Below are 22,476 nucleotides of genomic sequence, written 5' to 3' on the forward strand. Positions count from 1 at the left end.
ATTTGTTCACAACCCATGTCTGAAAGGTGAACCTGCATAAAGAGGTCACTTGTGTACCAAGGTCAGATCTGCTTATCCCGATGGGTGGACACTGATGACAGGTTTGAATAATATATATATATATATATATATATATATATATATATATATATATATATATATATATATATATATATACATACATACATATATGGAGAGAGAGAGAGAATAAGAGACAGAGAAGGAGAGAGACAGATAGACAGAATTAAAAATTGTCCTTAACTTTGTTTATTAGGTAATTCTCTCTCAAGATAATATTTACATATATAATGGTATATAACTGATAGAACTGTGTAATAAAATGACCACACATGATTTATTTGCTAAAACAACAGTGGAATTTCCTAATGGTCCCAAACAAAGTTTTAATTATCTAGGTTGTTGAAGTTGAAAGTTTATAATATTTGATTAAACAACAAAGAATGATTACCAACATTTACTATTGCATATTTAATATCTATTAACTCAATATATTTCAACAAAATTTTATTCTAAAAAAGTTTCTGACATACAAGAAATGCAGTCAAACTGTCATAGTAACAAAATGTCACTGATTGTCTGTATATGTCAGTATAAGGAAAGGAGGTCACAATTACTTCACTGACAAGACATGAAGGAAGCAACAGTGACCTCTCTGATACAGACAGCTAAGTACCTCAATATATAGGTCAGCCATAAATTAAAATAATATCACCTACAAATTTTCTATAAACTAACTTCACTGTACCTTGAATTTTCTCTGTCTTCATCACTGAAAACAGAGTTTTCTTTAAGTAGGCTCTCTTCCCTTTTGTCTGAAAAGTTGACTTCCACATTCAATATCTGCTTGTTTTTCTCCTTTTTTTTCTTGCTTTTCTTGTTTTTGTTACCGACCTTTAGAGACAAAAGAATACAAGACTTTCATTCAAATTAACAACTAAACGTTTTTAATAAGCTTACATTGTTTTTTTTTTAAATTACTGCTGCATCATATCCATCTTGGAGTTGGAAAACCACTGTGAAAAGAAATCATTGTCCAGTTGCTTCCTGCATCATTATTTCTATTCCGAGTATTGTCATCCTTTGTAAAGAACCTTAAAAAGTTGTCAAGAATATCTTTTTCTTACCAAACTTAAACTTTCCCCACATGTTACTATCTTTATCATTTCATAAATTGGTACAAAATTAGCACGCCACTACGGCAAAGGGATATTAATCCACTTGGAAGTAACAATATGTGTCATGTATCATTTAAACGAACCAATTTTATTCCATTTTATTTATTTATTCATTACTTTTGAAAGTAATAAATAAAAAAATTCTGAATATATTTTTTAAGTGATAATTATATAATCATTTTTCTGAATATATTTTTAAAGTGATAATAGATTCATTTTAACTTTTCTGAGAAATTTATGGATATTCTCATCAAAGGACAAGACATAAGATTGTAAAATTTTAATTTCTTGTGTCATCTATTTCTCAAGATGCTATTTCCATGGCAACCAGTACATAAACGCAAAACCTACATAGAAATTAAATAAAATCATCATACACATTGAACATATACCACTATCAAGAAATTTCAGAGGGGGCTAAAAACAGTACTTATTAAATACTTTTTATTTTGAACCAGTTGATAATACTATGAAAACTGACACCCCCTCCAGTATAGATACCACAAAAGGATTTTTAGAAAAATAGCAGAAGACCATAATAAACTGTGAATGCTGCTGACTCCTAGCAAGAACAATGTAGCAAAAGAAATACCTTATATGTCTGAATAACTGGCTCATCCTTCTTGAATACTGTCTTTGGGAGCTGTGATGACTGAGATGGAATATTAAGTGAACTATGATTCTGACCTGGCACTGAGGCCTGTGCCAATGACTGTGCTGATTCAGATTTATCTTTTATGTCTTCAACTAATTTCTCTTCAATCTCGTCAATCAAATTTTCTTTCTCCTCACGAAGTTCTCGACGCTTCTGTTTTCGCTCTTCCTTATACTCTTGCTTCTTCCTTAGCTTCTCCTCACTATAAAATTAAGTTTGGGGCTTTTGTAATATTAGTATTAACAGACAAAAACTTTAAATGGACATTCCGTAAGATTTTCAGCTATCTACAGCACAAAAGCAAACCAACATTAGTAACCACAAAGTGAATCTTCCATTAAAGCTGATATTTCTTTTGGGAGGGTTAAAGCTTTTCTCATGCAAGTCATTAATATATATTTGTAGAACTTTACCATTAACCCTTTACTTCACAGTGTCTGCTACTGTATCAGCTGTTGATATGCATCTATCAAAGCCATAGAGAGCAGTGTTATATTTAACACTTTGACCTAAATGACTTTGCGAATAGGCATGCCAGTCAAATGTATAGCATGTGTCATACATTTTAATCATTTTACCTTTCCCTACATATTTGTTATCTATAGAAAAGTTTAAGAGTAAAATCTGATCTTTCTAGTTGTACAATTATTTTTCATCAAAGTTTTTTTTATATACTTCTTATTCTTGAGAAATCATTTAGTGTCAAATCAATTAAGCTGTGTGTCCAACCATAGCTATAATAAGACAAGGCCATGACAAGCCCATGTTACCTCTTTGCTATAATAAGACAATATGGCCATGACATGCCTTGCTCCAGCATTTGCTATAAGACGAAGGCCATGACAAGCCCTGCTCTAACTTTGCTATAGTAAGACAACAAAGCCACTGCAAGCCCATGCTCTAGCTTTGCTATAATAAAACAAGAAAGCCACTGCAAGCCCGTGCTCTAGCTTTGCTATAGAAAGATAAGAAGGCCATGTCAAGCCCATGCTCTAGCCTTCCTATAATGTGAAAATTAAGGTCATGACAAGCCCATGCTGTAGCATGTGCTATAATAAGACAAGACCATAACAAGCCCATGCTATAGCATTTGCTGTAATAAAGACAAGAAGGCAATGACAAGTCCATGCTCTTGACTTCTTGTAATAAGAAAAGAAGGTGCTGACAAGCCCATGTTGTAGCATTTGCTATAACAAGACAAGGCCATAAAAAGCCCATACCCCAGCCTTCCTGTAATAAGACAATTAAGGCCATGACAAGCCCATGCTCTAGCCTTGCAATAATAGGACAAGGCCATGACAAGCCCATGCTCTAGTCTTGCTATAAGATAAGGCCACACCAAGCTCATGTTATAGAATGCTATAATAAGACAAAGCCATAACAAGCCCATGCTATAGCTTTGCTACAACAAGATAAAAATGCCATGGCAAGCCCATGCTATAGCTTTACTATAACAAGACAAAAAGGCCATGACAAGCCCATGCTCTAGCCTTGCTATAATCAATTAAGACCATGATAAGCCCATGCTCTAGCCTTGCTATAATCAGACAATTAAGGCCATTACAAGCCCATGCTATAACAAGACAAAAAGGCCATGACAAGCCCATGCTACAGCTTTTCTATAATCAGACAATTAAGGCCAAGACAAGTCCATGCTCTAGCCTTGCTATAATCAGATAATTAAGGCCATGACAAGCCCATGCCTTAGCTTTGCTATAATAAGACAATTAAGGCCATGAAAAGCCCATGCTATAATAGGACAAGGCCAATACCTGCTAATGCTGTAGTTTTCCTATAATAAGACAAGGCCATGACAAGCCCATGCACTAGCCTTGCTATAACAGGATAAGGCCATGACATGCCCATGCTATAGCTTTGCTATAATAAGACAAGGCCATGACAAGCCCATGCTCTAGCCTTGTTGTAGATCTACTTTAAGTTTTGCTGTTAAACGTAATATTTAATTGTGTGCATTGCTAATTGAATTCCTGAGACTCAGCTTGTATGGCCAGGATCCTTGAAGGGTTAAAGAAAAATATAAAACAAATAACTTTAACCAATAATCTTCGTTCAAATCTTTTTGTCCCTATCCTGATGTCAAAGACAAAACAATGAATGAGTTTATCACTGAATGAGTTGTCTTTGCTCTGTAAATTATACTTCCCAAGTATGAAGAGAACCTAAATGGGGTCAAATAAATAAAACGAATAAAAAACATCACCCAAAACTGATGAGAAAACTGTTGCAACATCAACTGAAAATGACTAATAATAATAATATCTTTACTTTATGAGACTGACTCAATTAGTTACATACGACGAATCTATACTGAGAACCACTATTAAGTACATTAGATAAAAGCATATATATATATATATATATATATATATATATATATATATATATATATATATATATATATATATATTTATATGTGTGTGTGTGTGTGTGTTTGTGTCTAAAAAGCTAACAATGAACAGAGCAAAACTAGCTTTTAACTAGCCTAAGTGCTTTAAACTCCCTGCATATCAAAGGTAAAATAACAAAACATAAAGCAATGAAATCTTTACATGATTATGGATCTAACAGAAGTATTATTTCATATCACATCTTATTGGTTTCACTTCTGATGATAAAATGACAACATAGCTAGTATTGACCTACGCAAGGTGAGCAAAAGTGCCATCTATTTCTTTACATAAATTATATATGTAATAAAAATATGTATCTAATTCTCTCTCCAAGTAAGCACTTAAAAAAGCGTATTTTTTCACATCTGCAAAACCCTCAGTAAACTGATAACCTCTCAATTCCAAGTATTAAATTTAGTAAACTGATAACCTCAAATCCAAGTATTAAATTTGGTCTCAAGGGATTTTTGGTTTTGAGGGTGTTCACTCTAATTATTTTAGACAGTGCAACCAGACAGGCTAATCCTGTGATGGTTATTTTAAGAATATAAATAAAATAACAATATTGCTTAGAAATTCATTGCTGGGGAGAACTGGAAGTGAATTATTATATAGCTCCCTTCCAATCTTTTGCAGGAGGATGCACTGATTACCCAAAACATGTATTTTTCATTACAGAATTTCAAAGTCATATTCTTACCTCCAATTTGCTTTACTTTATCAAACTGTAATTACTTACCAATTTCTAACATCTATTCAACAATTTCTAACATCTATTCAAAAATTTCTAACATTTATTCAACAATTTCTATAATCTATTCATTAATTTCTAACATCTTTTCAAAAATTTCTATAATCTGTTCAATAATTTCTAACATCTTTTCAAAAATTTCTATAATCTATTCAATAATTTTTAACATCTATTCAATAATATTTATAGCAAAGCAGTTTGGGGATCAAGATCATGATAAACTCTTTCTAAATATTGCTGATAATGAACGAAATTAAATTTGGCTTTCAAACACTTCTCAATTTTGTCGGATAAGTACATCATAATAATTATAAGTAAAAAAAAGCAAAATAATTTTTTAAAATTATAATAATATGGAAAAATCTGCTCAAATCCATGTGTGCAAACTGCATTTTTGGTCTGAGAAAAACAAATTGATATTCACAATATGTATATCAAATCTTTATGTACTATCCATCCATATTTGAGATGAAAATGCTAAGTTGCATTTATTCATTAGATTATTCTCTTTAATCCAGGATTAGATAATAGACTAACACAACAATTACTGTTTAATAAAAGACATTATGTTTGTTTAAATTTTCAAGAAATGCTATGACAAATTCTACAAGAACAAAAAAAAATAAAAACGAGGACCAAAACTATTGTGCAATTGATTTATACATGATAGGAACCGTGTTGCAACTAGAAAGGAACTAACAGTCTTTGAACAAATATGATATGTCAATTGGGTTGACACTTTCTATATACTGCCTAGGTCGCTTACTTCTGAGACATTAGTTTATACTGGTATTTGGCAGATTGTATCTGTTTAGGAACCATGTTTGAAAAATGAACCTACATTCAGAGGTCACCTTTGTACAAAGGCCACCTAACTCCCCCATGGAACTTTCCTAGAATGACCACAACCAGGACCAAAATGTGATTTATAGTGGAGGCCAGATCAAGTGCTATCACATTTAGTTCAATCTCTACATGGTAACCCTCGGAAGTTTTCATAACCTATTTCAAGATTAATCAGCAGACACTTTCTATAGCATAATATATAAAATAAAAAACCTGTTTAAAAATGAGTTATTTGTTCAGCCTTTACCTGTCTGATTTACCCAACTTACTGGTCTTACGAAAGATTTATAACAAGTTTGGAATGCTGGTTATCATGAAGTGGTGGAAATTGCAGTTTAACCATTATATTTAACAAAACAAATAACCTTTTCATGAGAAAGTCTGTGGAACCCGATGTTGCCCATGTTCATACAATCTATCAAACTAGCTAGAACCTTTAAAACAAAACTTTAATGTTGCTACTGTTGGTACTAGAAAAGTGATAAATGTTTCTCATCAAGCTTACTCAGATGAGAAAACAACACACTGGTTCACTAAGGTGAGAAAACAACACACTGGTTCACTCAGGTGAGACAACAACACATAGGCTCACCCAGGTGAGACAACAACACACAGGCTCACTAAGGTGAGACAGCAACACATTGACTCACTTCGGTGAGACAACAATACACAGGCTCACTCAGGTGAAACAACAACACATTGACTCACTCAGGTGAGACAACAACACACCTTATTGCCTTTGTCTTCATGAGTCTGCTGGGTACAGATTTCTTCTCTTTATTGCCGTTAATCTTATCAGAGATATGCTGTAATGAAGAATTCAATTAAAATTATTAGTATACATCCACTGACATTATAAAGGTGCTTTTTAATAAAAAGTTTAAAATGAAGACCATTTTATTTAGAGAGAGAATCACTGTAGAACTAACAATTTAATGTTTCAACTCTGCTATCTAGCAATCAGCTTGACTGACATCATAAGAGTTATATCATGACTGACATAGATCTTTATCAATAACAGACTTTAAAGGCAAAATCTGTTATGACAGATAGCCATTTTGAAGGCAAAATCTGTTATGACAGATAGCCATTTTGAAGGCAAAATCTTGTATGGTAGATATAGACATTCTAAAGGCTGAGAAAGCCACTTTTAAGACAAAATCTGTTATGGCAGAGACAGCCACTTTAAAGACAAAATCTGACATGGTAGTGATAGCCACTTTAAAAATATGATGTGGTAGTGATAGCCACTTTAAAAATATGATGTGGTAGTGATAGCCACTTTAAAGATGTCTCATATGGTACAGATAGCCACTTTAAAGACAAAATATGACATGGTAGTGATAGCCACTTTAAAAATATGATGTGGTAGTGATAGCCACTTTAAAAATATGATGTGGTAGTGATAGCCACTTTAAAGATGTCTCATATGGTACAGATAGCCACTTTAAAGACAAAATATGACATGGTAGTGATAGCCACTTTAAAAATATGATGTGGTAGTGATAGCCACTTTAAAATATGATGTGGTAGTGATAGCCACTTTAAAAATATGATGTGGTAGTGATAGCCACTTTAAAGATGTCTCATATGGTACAGATAGCCACTTTAAAGACAAAATATGACATGGTAGTGATAGCCACTTTAAAAATATGATGTGGTAGTGATAGCCACTTTAAAAATATGATGTGGTAGTGATAGCCACTTTAAAAATATGACGTGGTAGTGATAGCCACTTTAAAGATGTCTCATATGGTACAGATAGCCACTTTAAAGACAAAATATGACATGGTAGTGATAGCCACTTTAAAAATATGATGTGGTAGTGATAGCCACTTTAAAAATATGATGTGGTAGTGATAGCCACTTTAAAAATATGATATGGTAGTGATAGCCACTTTAAAAATATGATGTGGTAGTGATAGCCACTTTAAAAATATGATGTGGTAGTGATAGCCACTTTAAAGATGTCTCATATGGTACAGATAGCCACTTTAAAGATAAAATCTGATATTGTAGAGATCACCACTTTAAAGAGGGACTATGATACATAGCATAACTCCAACCATATAAAAAATGACAGTGCCATCAATATGTCTTATCTACATAATCTTTATATGATCAAAAACATTATCTTACTTTCTTTTTCCCTCAATCTCTTTCAAAAAAGAAATATTATTAAATGCAGAAATAATTCTGAATGGACAACTTTTCTAAGTATATGCCAACAATGCTTAGGCGATTAATCTCTATCTTACCTCTTTACATAAGCTGTCAGGCCGAATCAGATGGATTTTGATGATGATACCTTGGCAGTTTGGAGTGGGGCAGGCTGTATCAAGCACCTCCTACACAGAAAAATTACAAGCAAACGGTAACAGCTCGTAAGATAAAAATGTGTGGGCAAATGATGATGATACAAAACCACAACAGAGTTCATTTGAAAATTTTCAAAAGGCAGCCTGTACAACCATGCTGAAACTGATGAAGCCCTTTTTTAAAAAAAACTTTAAATGGCGAGTTAATAGATGAGACATAATGGACAAAGGACCTGACCTTAAACTCAGTTACAATGATGGTCCAGTTAAAAGATTTTTCAAAGCATTTCCATAACATTTTTAAAGTAAAAATTTTAAATTTCTACAGCTTTTCAAAATGGCATTATAAAATGCAAAAGAAACTTTGAAAAGTCAATAATTCCAGTGAATGCTATGCTACAATCAGGTGTGGCATTAAGGATTTTCGAAATATGGGTCCATCACAATAATCTGGATTTACTTTAATCTTTACTTAGGAAAAATGGGTGGGTGAAGATGTAATTCTGAAATTCTGGGTATTTGAATCAGCAGGCTAGAAGTCACATTATATTCCGCTTAATGGCTATTTTCAATGTGCTAGCCCTTTCCAAATAAAACCTGACAAAAGATTCCTTCCCTTTCCCCTCGATTGTAATGCATAACATATCTTCGTTCTCTAATCAGCTGACAGATGTGCATTCAAATGAGGTATACAAGAGTACTTATTTTGTGCAGTTGTTGACTGTACTCATTTCTAATGACTGGTTCAAGAAAACTCACTGGTTTTCATTTCTCTTTATAAACTACCAAACACAGAATGAATTCAATGGAAGCCACTTAATTGCTTTGTGACCTGACATACAAAATGGACTTAGGCAGTGCTTTATATTAGAGAAATATAATTAAATGCAAATAATTAGCTCTAAAATCTGCAACAACAGGTCAGAGGTCATAGATTATCCTATATATGCTTTAAAGAGTAACTAAAATGGGACTAGAATATAGCTCTAGAAGCAACAGATAATATCCTACAGCCTCATATTTCCATTTTATTCAGAAAATACACGTGGACCTGAGACTTCTCACATGGCTGACATCTGCCCTGAGCCAAATGCAAGAGAAGATGGCCCAAAAAATTCTTAAATTGTTGGATGCTTTTCACTGATTTTTCTTGTAGTGTAAACAACTCTTTCAAGGTTTCTCCAGTTTTTACACCATGAGCTAGTTGATGACACGTCAACATCATTTGTCAATACCTTTATGCCATGACTGTGAATGTTGGTAAAATTCTGTATATTGGGTTTTTCTGCAATAAAGCTGTGTAAATGGGTTTTTTGTTGTTGTATTTTTAGCTACTGTGGTCATATATGAAAGTGAATCTGCATTATTTGTTGCAAGTCTGTAAGGCCTTAATGCTGCACCGTTTTTTGATAAATTTAGTCCCATTTCAATAAGAATTTACTCCTTGCAGTGTTGGCTATTTAGTATAGGTCCAATGCATTCTCCTGCATGCTGTAAAAGAAAAACTCATGCAAGTAGGAGCTGTGGTGGCTCAGTGGTCTGAGTACCAGATTAACAAATGAAAGGGTGAAGGTTTAAATCCTACCACTAAGTCAGCTACTGGAATGTGTCTTTGTGCAAAGCACTTTACTCTAATTGCCTCAGCAATGAAATGTCTACTTGTGTTACTATGCCATAAAACATATAACAAAACCAAATTTTAGAATAAATTGTTATGTCTCTATTTTTATAGCAGTCAAATCTGATGGTAGAGTGGAATCATGTTCATTAGTAGAAAAGCCTTTAATATCATTATGCTTCCAGTAACATTTAGTCGAATTCTGTTGAGTGGTTTTTGAGAAGTCAATCAAAGGATTTTAAAACAATTTGTAATGGTGGTTCTATCTAATTGCAAATAAATTTGAATATATAGACCAATGTGAATTCTGGAAGAAAGTTACACCAAACATTACAAACATTTCTAATAGACTACCAATCTGCATAAATGGGAACCATGACCAAAAAAACATGCAACTTGTGGAAAAATCATTTTGAATCCTTACTCAATTGTGTTAAAAACGTTTCGATGGATTATGTTATTTCAGCATACAAGGCTCCTTCTAGTTTTACTGAACTGATCTCACCAAGATTCAATGTGCAAGTGGCAAAGAAAAGGGGGTAAATATTCAGTCAGATATTTTATGTACAGAACATTTTAATTTTCTGATAATAGACTCCATGTTCTTTTAAAGATTTTATTTAACTGTATGTTTGTACATAACTTTGTTCCTGATGATTTCACAAAGTTATAATTATCTTGCTATTGAAAAGTAAAACTGGCAACCTTGTAGACAAGAACAATTACAGCCATGTAGCTTCATTGATAGTTATTTTGAAAGTATCTGAATGTACTGTATTACAGTGATCTGAAGACTTGTGGCTTTATGCTTTTAAGGAAAATATCAACTATTATTTAGAACATGGCAGCCCTGTGGTTGCCTTTTTTTAAAGATGCTAGTAAAACATTCCAGACTTTAAAAATCTGCTTGACAATCAAATACAAGTCTACATGGTTCATACTAGTTAACGGGCATGACAAACAGTTGCACTATGCACACTGGGGAAGTGCATTATCCAATTCCTTCCATGTGATGGAGTGTGGCAGGGATGTGTTCTTTCACCTTACTTAAATATATACCTGGATGATTTAAATCACATGCTTGGTCAGTGTCATGTGGATTACATTTGACACCAAATGCTTTGTTTCATAACAATTTTAGTTTTGCTGATGATATGTCATTGACAAGTCTCTTCATTGCAGATTTAAGAATATTATTAAAGATATATTAATATTATGCATATGCGAATTATATAATAAATAATACAACCAAACTGGCACACATGGTTTCTGAGTAAACTTCTTTCAAACTTCCATCTCCTCCCTCTGTACTTCTTAACGCATGTGTCAACATACTTATTTGGGTCATATTTTAAAATCCAGTTGGTCGCAAGATGAAGATTTGTTGAGACATTATATATTTTTGTGTACTGAAACAAACATGCATTTAGGTAACTTTAGAAATTGTCCTTTGAATATCAAATTTCAATTCCTCAAATCATATTGCTACACAGTATACTGCACTGAACAGAAACTTCGTTATTGGTTATAATAGTCTTCATTTACAATGTAGCCATCCAAGCTGGAACAGTCCTTATACTATTTTTTATGAACTCTAACATATTTAATTTTGAAAATCTAATGAGAAAGGATGTGTTTTCAATGATGACAAGAATATCTAACAGTAAGAATTTTATTTTGAAATCGCCGTGGAACTATGATATTCATTTTAAATCTTGGATTATAGATAGATGGAACAAATTATTCTTATGCAATTTTGTTTTTAGTGATGACAGACACATTATGTACTTATGCCTCGATATAGTTGTACAGAAGACATTTATCTTTTATTTTTTAAAATACATTTAATTTTAATTTAGATGTATGGACCATACAGTCTGAAAAAAGAATTCTTTTCTTATCTTTTCTTATCTTAGTAATGGTGATCATATTTGATAGTAAACTTAATTCATCTGTAAAAATCTGAAAGTCATCCATGCTTTCTGTCAAACTTTGTTCAGAGATTTCTTCCCAGAAGTTGTAAATAGCAATTGTCAATACAAGACAGACACAGATAAAGAATATCATATTGTCTGATTTGCAAAACAAATATTAGCAACTACTGCTCTAAAAACAGAAATCTTTCACCGATTTTGATTGCTGAGTTGCACATTTTAGAAGTTTTTGTATTATTTCAATGACACTTTCAAGGTAAAAACATTAAAAGAAAAACAAAAAGAGCCAACATATTCTCTAAACAATCTTTAGAATATTCTAGGATGATGAAACCCTGCACAAGTGAAAAATTCCAGCATACTTTTGAACTGAAGTATTAATAAAGCTCAATGACTCCAAATGGCAGACTTATTTTCTATAAAGGAGCTACATATGAACAATGAAAATATTTCTACTGGTCTTTACTTGCATCTGATTCTATGCATGTATACAGTGGATAACCAACCATACTGTAATAAAATTATGCATATTTATATGTATATAGGGTATCTATTTTAGGTCAGATACTTTTGTGCCAGTGTTGAAGGTGGGTATGGAAGAGGCAATTTGCTTCACAGTGTTACCTTGTCACCATTTTTGTTGAGTTTGGACTTGTAATTCTTCCAACAGTTTGGATGAATCTCAATATAGCATCTCAGCTCACAGATTAACCGCACAAAGCCCTGTAATAGGTTGCAAGTGAAAAGATAGAATAAAGTTGCAATGCATCATACCCATAAATAACTGAATCCATAATGAAAATATTCACTTCTAAAATATGTAGGCCCCACTCACCACAATTTGTTTTACAGGCTTTTGATGATGGAAGCTGAGAAACCTCAAGTTAGGATAATGTGTATTCTGAGACATAACTCCTCTGAATAATATTGTGGAACGATGGAAATTTAGGTTTTTCAAGGTTTCATAAATATACACGTGTATGGTAAATCTGGTTAAAATCCAACAGTAAAGTTATGCTATGGACACCCATGTTGTAGGGACTGGTAATCTGGGACCATAAAAATTGTAAATGATATTGTGGAAAGATCAGGGCTTTCCTTATTATCTGGGAGTGGGTGATGTACCTGGCTACTTTTACTTCACGCTCACCTACTTTTAAAAAACTCCATCTTGGGGGAGGTTCCCAATACCTACCTGCCTACTATGGCAACTCAACCTTAAACTTTAAATCTAATGGAAGCCCCTACTGTTAGAAATCAAACTCATGTCTCATCTATATAAAGCTGAATTCCAAGTTTGGTTTAAATCCAAAAAAAACTTGGACAAGTTATGCTACAATAAAGACAAATGGGATCTAATTCCTGTAAATGATGTCCTGAAACTGGAAGTCATTTAAGGCCCCACGAATATAAAACTACTTGTAAAATTTAATTGAAATCAAACTTTCCATGGTAAAGTAAAGCTGTGGAAAAAAACTCAGGAGGATGGAAGGTCAGTGGCCACACTCCTGCAAATGAAGTTGTGGAACTCGGGAAATCAAACTTGTTCCAGGTCTCATCAATCAATGGCTGCATGGCATATCTGGTTGATTGATTGATTATTTGGTAAAAACCTGTAATTTGCATTAATGTTACCTTGTGGAAATCAAAATTACAAAACAACTGCCAGCATCTTCTCTAAAACAATCTCATCTTTATATGACTTGACATTTAAGTGAAAACTGTGCTGACAGTAGGCAAAGATAGAAATGATTTTAAAAGACCATTCACAATTTGATATATTTATCTAAAACTCTGATTAATTCAAGAATTTCACTCTGAATGTTTTACTGGGTATTACTGTCATCATACTGTAACTATGCAGAAAAAAAGAATTACCTTAAAATCTGGGTCAGTAAAATAGATAACCAGTCGATCATCTTCTGCATCTTTGTGAATGCGGCAGACAGCATCAGGTTTTGGTGGGTAACGACACAAATGCAGCAGTTCCTCAAGACTTGTCTGTAAGAATAAGATACCTTTTAGCATTTACATACATGCATGACTAAATTCAGATGAAACCGAGACATAGAGCACTACAACTACAGCATGCAACAACCTAGGAGAAAGTCTACAGCATGCAACAACCTAGGAGAAAGTCTAAGACAATGAGTGACTATTAAATAATAATAATTGTTTATGTCAATAATTTGTAACAAAAAAATACCAACAGCAAAATTAGTAGATGGTGACATAAGAAAATTTAATATTTGTGTCTTTCAATAGTTTAGTACAGACAAGCAAAACTAGCATTACATATGTGATACACACTACACTAATACATACACCTCTCCCTTGATAACTTGTGCACAATGGGGTCCACAAACATAGTCCGCACTATAAGCAAGGTGTGAGTTACCTCCAGAAATTGACAAAAAAAATCACTTTGACATCGAGAAAACTGTATCGAGGGGAGAGCGGCATTAGGGAACTGAGCTGTTTTATGACTGAATCCTTATTTTCCAATCACTTTGATTATAATTTTTAATAACATGCTTTTTCTAATGAACCTCTTCGTTATTCTGTTTAAATAACATTTATTTTCAAAATGTCCAACATATGAAAGATTGTTCCGACTGGTTTCAACAAACATGATGTGTACGCAAAAAATCTGTGTAATACGTCACTGCTTTGTGTTTTCTTGATGAGACTGGTTCCATTGGTGGTGTTTAATAGCATCCTGCCAAATTGTGAGTCCACAAAGAAGGGAACTCGACTAACCGTTCATACACCACCAAACAAGATTCCTTTCTTACAAAACCACGCGACATTTATTTCATGAGACAATTGTCTATGTCGAAACTCAATTTTTGTATTGTTCAATTAGTACAATATTGATGTTGTGATTTCATTGGAAGTAATAATGAAACTTCTTATCATCTAAGTGCCAGTTCAAGAATTCTCTGAAACTCGCATGCCCACAATGGTCCATGTCTGTGAAATCAAGCTCTTTATTTGACGAAGTACTCATTTCGCTTGGCTGCCTTGTTATCTTTGATCACAGTCATGAAAGAGTCAGTTAATTTAAGGTAGTTTATGTTACATACACATTAAGATTTACAAGTGTTCAAATGATCAAATGAAGTGAGTTCACCTGACATACGATCGGGGCCACTAGATTTTCAGTTTGCAGGATTTTCATGCCTTTTAACTTTTCTTTTATTCCACCTTCTTTATTTGATTCGAAAGACATAATGAACGTGATAATACAAAGGAGGACAGCTTTTAATTCAGTGCAACAATACAAGAAATACTTCAGCAAGTCAGTTATTAAAACATGGTCGGCACTTAATTAGGTTCTCAGAGAAGTGCTTGCAGACACAGCTGTTACGGTAGATTGACGCATCTTACATTTAATTACAAGAGGACACGTTGCTTTATGATGATTACACTTAAAAGAAACTAAATGATAGAACTAGAACACAAATTTCAATTGATAAAAAAATTTATTTAATTTGTATTTATTTATTAAAGTACTGCCTTCACTCGGAGTAAGTGACATTTTCATTGATCAAAATTTCTTTACATATCATTAATTGCAGTGTACTTTGAATGTCGTTTGGAAAGCAAATGTAAACAGAATTGTATGACCTATTTTTAAATTTGATATTTCATAGTGTTGATTAAAATTTCCAAGCTCTATCTACCGTTTTCGATGATAAAACGAGTAATACATCAAAGTTTCTGTTACCAATTTTGATTGCGATTTTCTTCAAGTTCAACAAATAGGGATAAATTTTTTGGGTATTTTCTGGTTTAAAAAAATAGGATCCATGCCTGACCCGGCGTTATAAGCGGGTACGCGATTTATCAGGGTGCGAGTTATCGAGGGAGTGGTGTACTGTTAAACTAGCAATGTATTCATAAATAATGGATGATCCAACCAAGATGATGCACCTGAAGAAAGATTAGTTCAAAATACAGGGACAAAGATATTGATCAAACTGGGACCATAACTCTGTTTTAGTCATTTTGTCAGAAATGTTAACCAGAGTGTAATTAGTGATTACATAGCTCATCTCTATGATGCCCGTAATAGCCATTGGAAACATTATCCTCAGAAAATCAATTTCAACAAGTGACAGACACTGAAACATTGACCCCTTTTGTAACTAAAGGTGATTTTTGCAATTTTTCAATCTTTAAATATTAAACTTTATACAGCTAAAATTTTAAAAATTAATCAGCATTGTATGGCCAATACTGTGCTGACATACCAATGAACCACATACATGCATACATACTGTGACAGGGCATAAAAGATATAAAACAATTAACAAAAACCATTCTTATTGATGATACTGAGTTAACAAGTCTCTTGAACAGATTTTTTGGAAATTACAGTTAAGGCCATTTCTTTATTTTAATATAGGAGCATTGACACAATTGAATATTTTTAAACAATAACTGGATTTTCAAATTAACTAATGTGGCAACCACACTGAATGTCAGATTGGGATCATTTTCATTTAAACCCAACTAGACATCATTCAAGTCTTCTTGTGAAAATGTCATGTTGATTAGACTTTTCCATGAGTAGTGATAATGGAATTTCCAAGATGTTTGCCATGCTGGTCATAATGGATATCAGATCAGCACCATTTTCATTTAAAACCAAGCAGACTTCACAAGTAGTCTTCTCTTGGAAGTTCCATGTCAGTATGACTTTCCATTTGAAAGGAGTAGTGATAAGATTTGGACAGACAGGTCATTCCATAAGCTTTCCTGTCCTGTTGAGCTAATTAAAAAACTGATAATAATGTTGTTTTTGTATTCTTTTAAAATAAAAAAGTTTCTTCTTAAAATCTGCATCAGAGGCTGTCCATCCCTAGAAGCCTGGTTTTACTGTGTGAAAGTCACCTGTTTCGAGTAACCTTGGTATGACAGTCAGTGTTACAAGCTTATTTCATACACTGATAATTACTCATCAGCCACTACAGATGAGGTCTCCTATAAAAAGCATGCAGTCACTTATTCCTATACTCATTAAAATGTACAATACAAAGTTAACCTATCATTATATATAATGTATAGTCTTTAATATGGAAAGCTTACCATAAAAATATATTGTTTCCTAGTTGCATTTGCACTCACTACATGTCTGCTCTCAATCTGCAGTAGTCAGTTAAGCGTGGAGAATGAGCCATCACACATCTTTTATTAGTCATACTTCCGAGACAGCAAATGTACAAATTTTTTATTTTTTCAAGTCAGATGGTGTTACATTTGCTACAGGAAACCCATATTTTCAAGAATGAAGTTTTATTGATACACTCTCATGCCAAAATAGAGACATCAGCATGTATTTCTATACATATGTAATTACTTCTCACAAGAAAAATATCACTAAGTGACTGCACTGATCTGCACCAACTTGTACAAAATGCATTCCATTGTAATCTATTATAAAAAAAAGCACATACTATCAAGACCGCAGCTGACCCATCAAGACTTGAAGGCATAACCTAGAATCACTTGAATTCTTTTGGCCAATCAACAATCTTCCTTCAGTAGCTATAGAATGGAGATTTCACTCATAAAAAAGTTGGTGCAAACTTGATATGGTAAGAATTCTTCTAGCAATGCAAGTTTCTGATGCATCTCTTGTGAAATATAATTACATACATATAGTGTATATATAGGAATATCTGCTGGTCACTGCTTGGGCATGATAATGTATTCATAAAGCAGAAATACATTAATGGAGCTGCACAGCCATGAAAGTAGTGATCTATGGCCAGCATAATGCTTGTCTGACTGGATGAAATCACTATTGAAAGTAGTGATTTATGGCCAGTAAATGCTTGTCTGACTGGATGAAATCACTATTGAAAAGTAGTGATCTATGGCCAGCATAATGCTTGTCTGACTGGATGAAATCACTATTGAAAGTAGTGATCTATGGCCAGCATAATGCTTGTGTGACTCGATGAAATCACTATTGAAAGTAGTTATCTATGGCCAGCATAATGCTTGTCTGACTTGATGAAGTCACTATTTTTACATTCTATGTCTCTTAACTTTTCTGATTTCTAACACATTAAGAAGGCTGACAACTCATTGAAATGAAAATTTCTCTATAGTAAAGTGAAACAAAGATTATGTTAAGATGTCATTGTAAATGAAAATACCAGTAAGAAGCAAACAGCTATCAAGGTTCATACAGAAACTTTTTGAGGTTTTTGGGACTTTTGTCAACAATTTTAAGGCCTCATAAAACCAAATAATCATAGTTTTTACCAAAGCGTTTCTGTATGTTTTTGACACAGCCAAACACATAAATAAGTCTTTCTCTTGCCACATGAAAATTAGTCAGCAATGCCAGCAATACCTGTATGCCACTGGAAGAGGTACAATGACTGACTGGTGGAGGGGACAGGGTTATATGTACAGAGTCACTTAAACTTGCTGCTGTATTATTTGTTTCCGTTTACACTGCCATATTTAATCTTACCATTTCTGCTGGCACTGTATATGATTTATTTTTTCACGAAGAAGAAATTTCTAAATGGTTACAATCCCAAACATTTCACATTTTGTACTTTTCACTTCTTGAATGTGATTGCAGTAGTTTCACCCATTTTCCCAAATATACATTCTTACGACAACACTCACAATACTCTTTGTACCTATTGCCCTTTACTTCTCTGATTCAACTGGAGTCAGACAACCACTTCTTGTTCAAGAAACATTTTCAAGGCAAGACGAAACTCAGTAATTCTCATTAATTCACGTTAGCTATTTGTATTGTTAATCAGGAACTCGAACTGCCTTTTCTCCATCACATCAGAATTTATTAATTTTTCTCAACCAATCAGAACATCTGCATTGTTAATTGGAAAACGGTGCTGTCTTTTCCATTATGTTGGAATTTGTTAGTGGTCCAAGGTTGACATTGCTGGGTGTTAGCTTTGCTGTAAAGAACATGCTAGTTGCCTACATTGAACCTCCACCATCAGGTACTAAGAGAATCCTTGCCCTCTGGCTGTCAACATCCTCAGGCCCAGCCAACATCTTCAGCGTGTACACCCCAACCCTCTGCTCCACCCACAAGGAGAAAGAAAAGTACTATGAGGCTCTTGATCAAGCCATATCCAGTATCCCCAACACTGAAGGCCCCTACCTACTATGTGGCTTTAATGCTAGAGTGGGAGCTGACCACGAGGCCTGGTCCACCTGTCTTGGCTCATATGGAAGGGTCAAGATCAACGCGAATGGTCAGCAACTGCTGGAGATGTGCTGCTCCCACAGCCTATGTGTGACCAACACCTTCAAATGCAAGGAGATCCACCAGGTGTCATGGAGACAGCCAGTAGCACCAGCTAGACCTCGTCATCACCAAGCATGCGGAACTGGCCAGTGTCCTCCTCACCTGCAGCTACCACAGTGCAGACTGCGATACAGACCATTCCCTCGTGGCTAGCTAGGTGTGAATAATACCCAAGAAGCTGCACCATGTCAAGAAGAAGGGTCACCCATGCATCAACGCTGGCTGTGCAAGCAACCCAGAGAAAACATAGCAGTTCATCAGCAGACTTCAGGAAGCTTTCACCAAAGCAACACCTGATGACACCATCGACCCCAAGTGGTCCCACCTCTGCGACGCAGTGTACAATTCAGCCATCACTGCCTACGGGAAGAAGGAGCTAAAAAATACCAACTAGTATGAGGCCATCTGGGAGGATATGGAGCCCGTGAATGAGACAAAGAGGAAAGCCCTCCTGGCATACAAAGCTGCACCTAGCCCTAGTACACTACAAGCCCTCAGGACTGAAAGGAACTACGCCCTACAAACTGCCCGCCAATGCGCCAACACCTACAGGCTGAACCTCTGCACCAAAACACAGACAGCTGCCGACACCCAGTATGCAAGAGGCATGTATGAAGGTATCAAGAAAGTGACAGCACCCCCCACCTCCAAGACCATCCCCCCTACCCCAGTCCAAGATGGGAGAAGTCATCACAGACCAGCGGAAACAGCTGTAGCAATGGGTTGAGCACTATCTTGAGCTGTATGCAACCCAAAACATCGTCACCGACACCATCCTGGACGCCATCTCAGACATGCCAGTCATGGAGAAACTAGACACACCGCCCACCCTGGAACAGCTTGGAAAAGGCATCGATTGCCACACCTGTGGGAAGGATCCTGGAAGCGACAGCATTCCACCTGAAGTCCTCAAGAGCGGGAAATCTGCACTACTCCAGCCCCTGCATGAACTCCTCTGCCTCTGCTGGGAACAGGGACACATCTCCCAGGGCATGCCTGACATCAACATCGTCACTTTGCACAAGAACAAAGGAGGCCATAGTGACTGCAACAACTACTGGGGCATCTCCCTCCTCAGCACTGTTGGAAAGGCTTTCACCCATGTCGCCTTAGCACACTTGCAGACCCTAGCCTCCTGCATCTACCCAGGTCCCAGTGTGGCTTCCAAGCCAGCCGATCAACTGTAGACATGATCTTCTCACTACACCAGTTGCAGAAGTGTCATGAGCTGCAGATGCCCCTCTACATTACCTTCATAGACCTGACAAAGGCATTTGACCTGGTCAGTCGGAGCAGACTCTTCAGGCTCCTGCAGAAAATTGGCTGCCCCCCCCCCACAACTGCTCCCTGTCATGTTGTTCAACAAGACCTCTACAGCAACAAGACATGGACCACCTATGTTATACAAGAGGAAACTCAACAGCTTCCACCTGTGATGCCTGCGGCACATTCTGCACATACAGTGACAGGGCAAAGTACCCAACACAGAGGTTCTGGATGCGCCAACATGAACAGTATGTTTTCCATTCTCAGTGAGAGGTGTCTTCACTAGCTCAGCCACATCAAGAGAATGGACCCAGGCCACATTCCCAAGGACCTGCTATTCGGGAAGCTAGCAAAGGCATACGGCTGACTGGATGGCAACATCAGTGTTACAAAGATGTCTGCAAGAAGGACATGAAGACGGCCAACAACAACGTCAATGACTGGGACAGCTGTGCTAACAACCGCTCCACATGGCGCCTAGCTGTCAGGCAGGGCATTGAAAAAGCTGAGAAAGAAAGGAACATAAAGCAAACTGAAAAGAGAGCCAGGAAGAAGGCAAAACAAAATTTACTCTGAAGCTACACCATTGTCTCTGGTAGATGGACAGATGCCAAGAGACAAGACGGGAATTTGTTACTGGTTTCTTGGAGGGTGTCTTTCCTGAACTAAGTGGAACATTCTGCTGTTTAGAAAAAGTAATGGCAACAATGATTTGCTATGTATAATACGAGATCCAACTAAAAGTGGTTATATTGGTAACCACGCAATGCTAGTACTTTGAGCACTTTGACAACCAATGAATTCTTTATTTCAGATAAAAAATTCAGCAATTTTTTAAAAAATTCAACTACTTAGAATATAATTCTTTTCGCAGAAAGAAGCTCTCATATTGTGAAATTCACTTTAAATGTCATTTGTCAAAATTCAAGGAGTTTTCAAGTCTGGGTTGAATTTAAGGACTTTTAAAAACTACCCATAAAATTCAAGGACTTTTCAAGGTTGTGCAATCCATGTTTATGTAAGACGTCATTTACCAGAGCACAATATTTTCAAAATTCTGACCCAATGTTGCATCAAGATAACATCAGGCACCTGTGATTGATTCTATATTAAGAGCATTCTCTCCAGAGTGCAATGACAAATGGGATGAGTGACTGCTGCAACTCACCCATCACAGGCAAAGAACCGATGCTTAGAATTTTTTTAATCAGCACCAAACAGGTTTTTTTAAAAATATATTTCTATGTCACAGCTTGAGCTATTGTATCTGACCCCAAACAGCAAATCAGATTATGGGTGGAGGATTAAGTTTGTCTCAAGTTTTTGTTACTAATCCTGAAAAACTGTTCTATATGCACAGAGAACCAAACCCAGACAGCCTATGCAATAATGACAAGCATCATCAATTCTGAAGCCCACCACTGAGTGGAATCTTTTTATAGCAGCAATTGCATTACAAACTCGGGGTCAAATTCATCTGCAAGGGTCATGTCATGTAACCTTTGACCCAAAATATATTTTGATTTCCCCACTCAGTATTGCAGAAATGGAGGTAGGGCAAGTTTTAGTGTCCATGTCTAGTGGATGTCCATTAAGATTATTTAACATCTAGTCAGTTGATCTAGTGGAACTCCATTATAAATTAAACAGCAGTTGAAGTAGGTTTTATGGCACCCTCCCCGACTTTACTGCATTTGTGTATCTTCTGATCTACCAATATTTTGTCACACCAAATTCCTAGTAGTGCAGTTATTATGAGATGATGCCATATATATGAATAAGTTTATCATTACAGATGACATCTCATATTAATGTATAAGTTTATGTGATTTGTGTCATAGCATGCTGAATAAATGTACATACAAATTAATAAAACATCTCACTCACAGCCTTTTCTTTTAAAAAAAAACCCCTTTAAACATTACAACATAGTATACATCTGACCTGGATGCAACACAATGCAATTGTAAGATATGATACAAAATAATATTACAACCATTTCCATTCATACTTCATGCAATACTATGCAGCACAATGATGGATAGTGTATAGCCTATCATATTCTACAAAATGGTTATTAAGCTCACAACAGCAGCACTCGGACCCCAAAAATCAATAGATTTCTTCCTTACCACAAGTGCATGCCATCCAAAAAGCTTTATCCAGGTCTGT

General features: G+C 35.3%; 1 protein-coding gene across 2 annotated transcripts in view; it reads right to left on the minus strand.

The window, feature by feature from the left end:
- The window catches only part of LOC149794416 (uncharacterized), a 159,077-nt gene that overhangs the window by 51,776 nt on the left and 84,825 nt on the right, over window positions 1-22,476 (minus strand). For both annotated transcript variants that reach the window (XM_089968612.1, XM_089968611.1), the window contains exons 19-24: window positions 13,608-13,730; window positions 12,354-12,452; window positions 8,118-8,207; window positions 6,589-6,665; window positions 1,789-2,053; window positions 767-912 (exon numbers count right to left, since the gene is read on the minus strand). In XM_089968612.1, the coding sequence (XP_089824738.1) occupies window positions 767-912; window positions 1,789-2,053; window positions 6,589-6,665; window positions 8,118-8,207; window positions 12,354-12,452; window positions 13,608-13,730 (800 nt within the window). The remainder of the gene's footprint in view (window positions 1-766; window positions 913-1,788; window positions 2,054-6,588; window positions 6,666-8,117; window positions 8,208-12,353; window positions 12,453-13,607; window positions 13,731-22,476) is intronic.

This window comes from Sinohyriopsis cumingii, chromosome 8 (assembly GCF_028554795.1).
Source record: "Sinohyriopsis cumingii isolate HCF-2022 chromosome 8, ASM2855479v2, whole genome shotgun sequence".
Taxonomy (NCBI): domain Eukaryota; kingdom Metazoa; phylum Mollusca; class Bivalvia; order Unionida; family Unionidae; genus Sinohyriopsis; species Sinohyriopsis cumingii.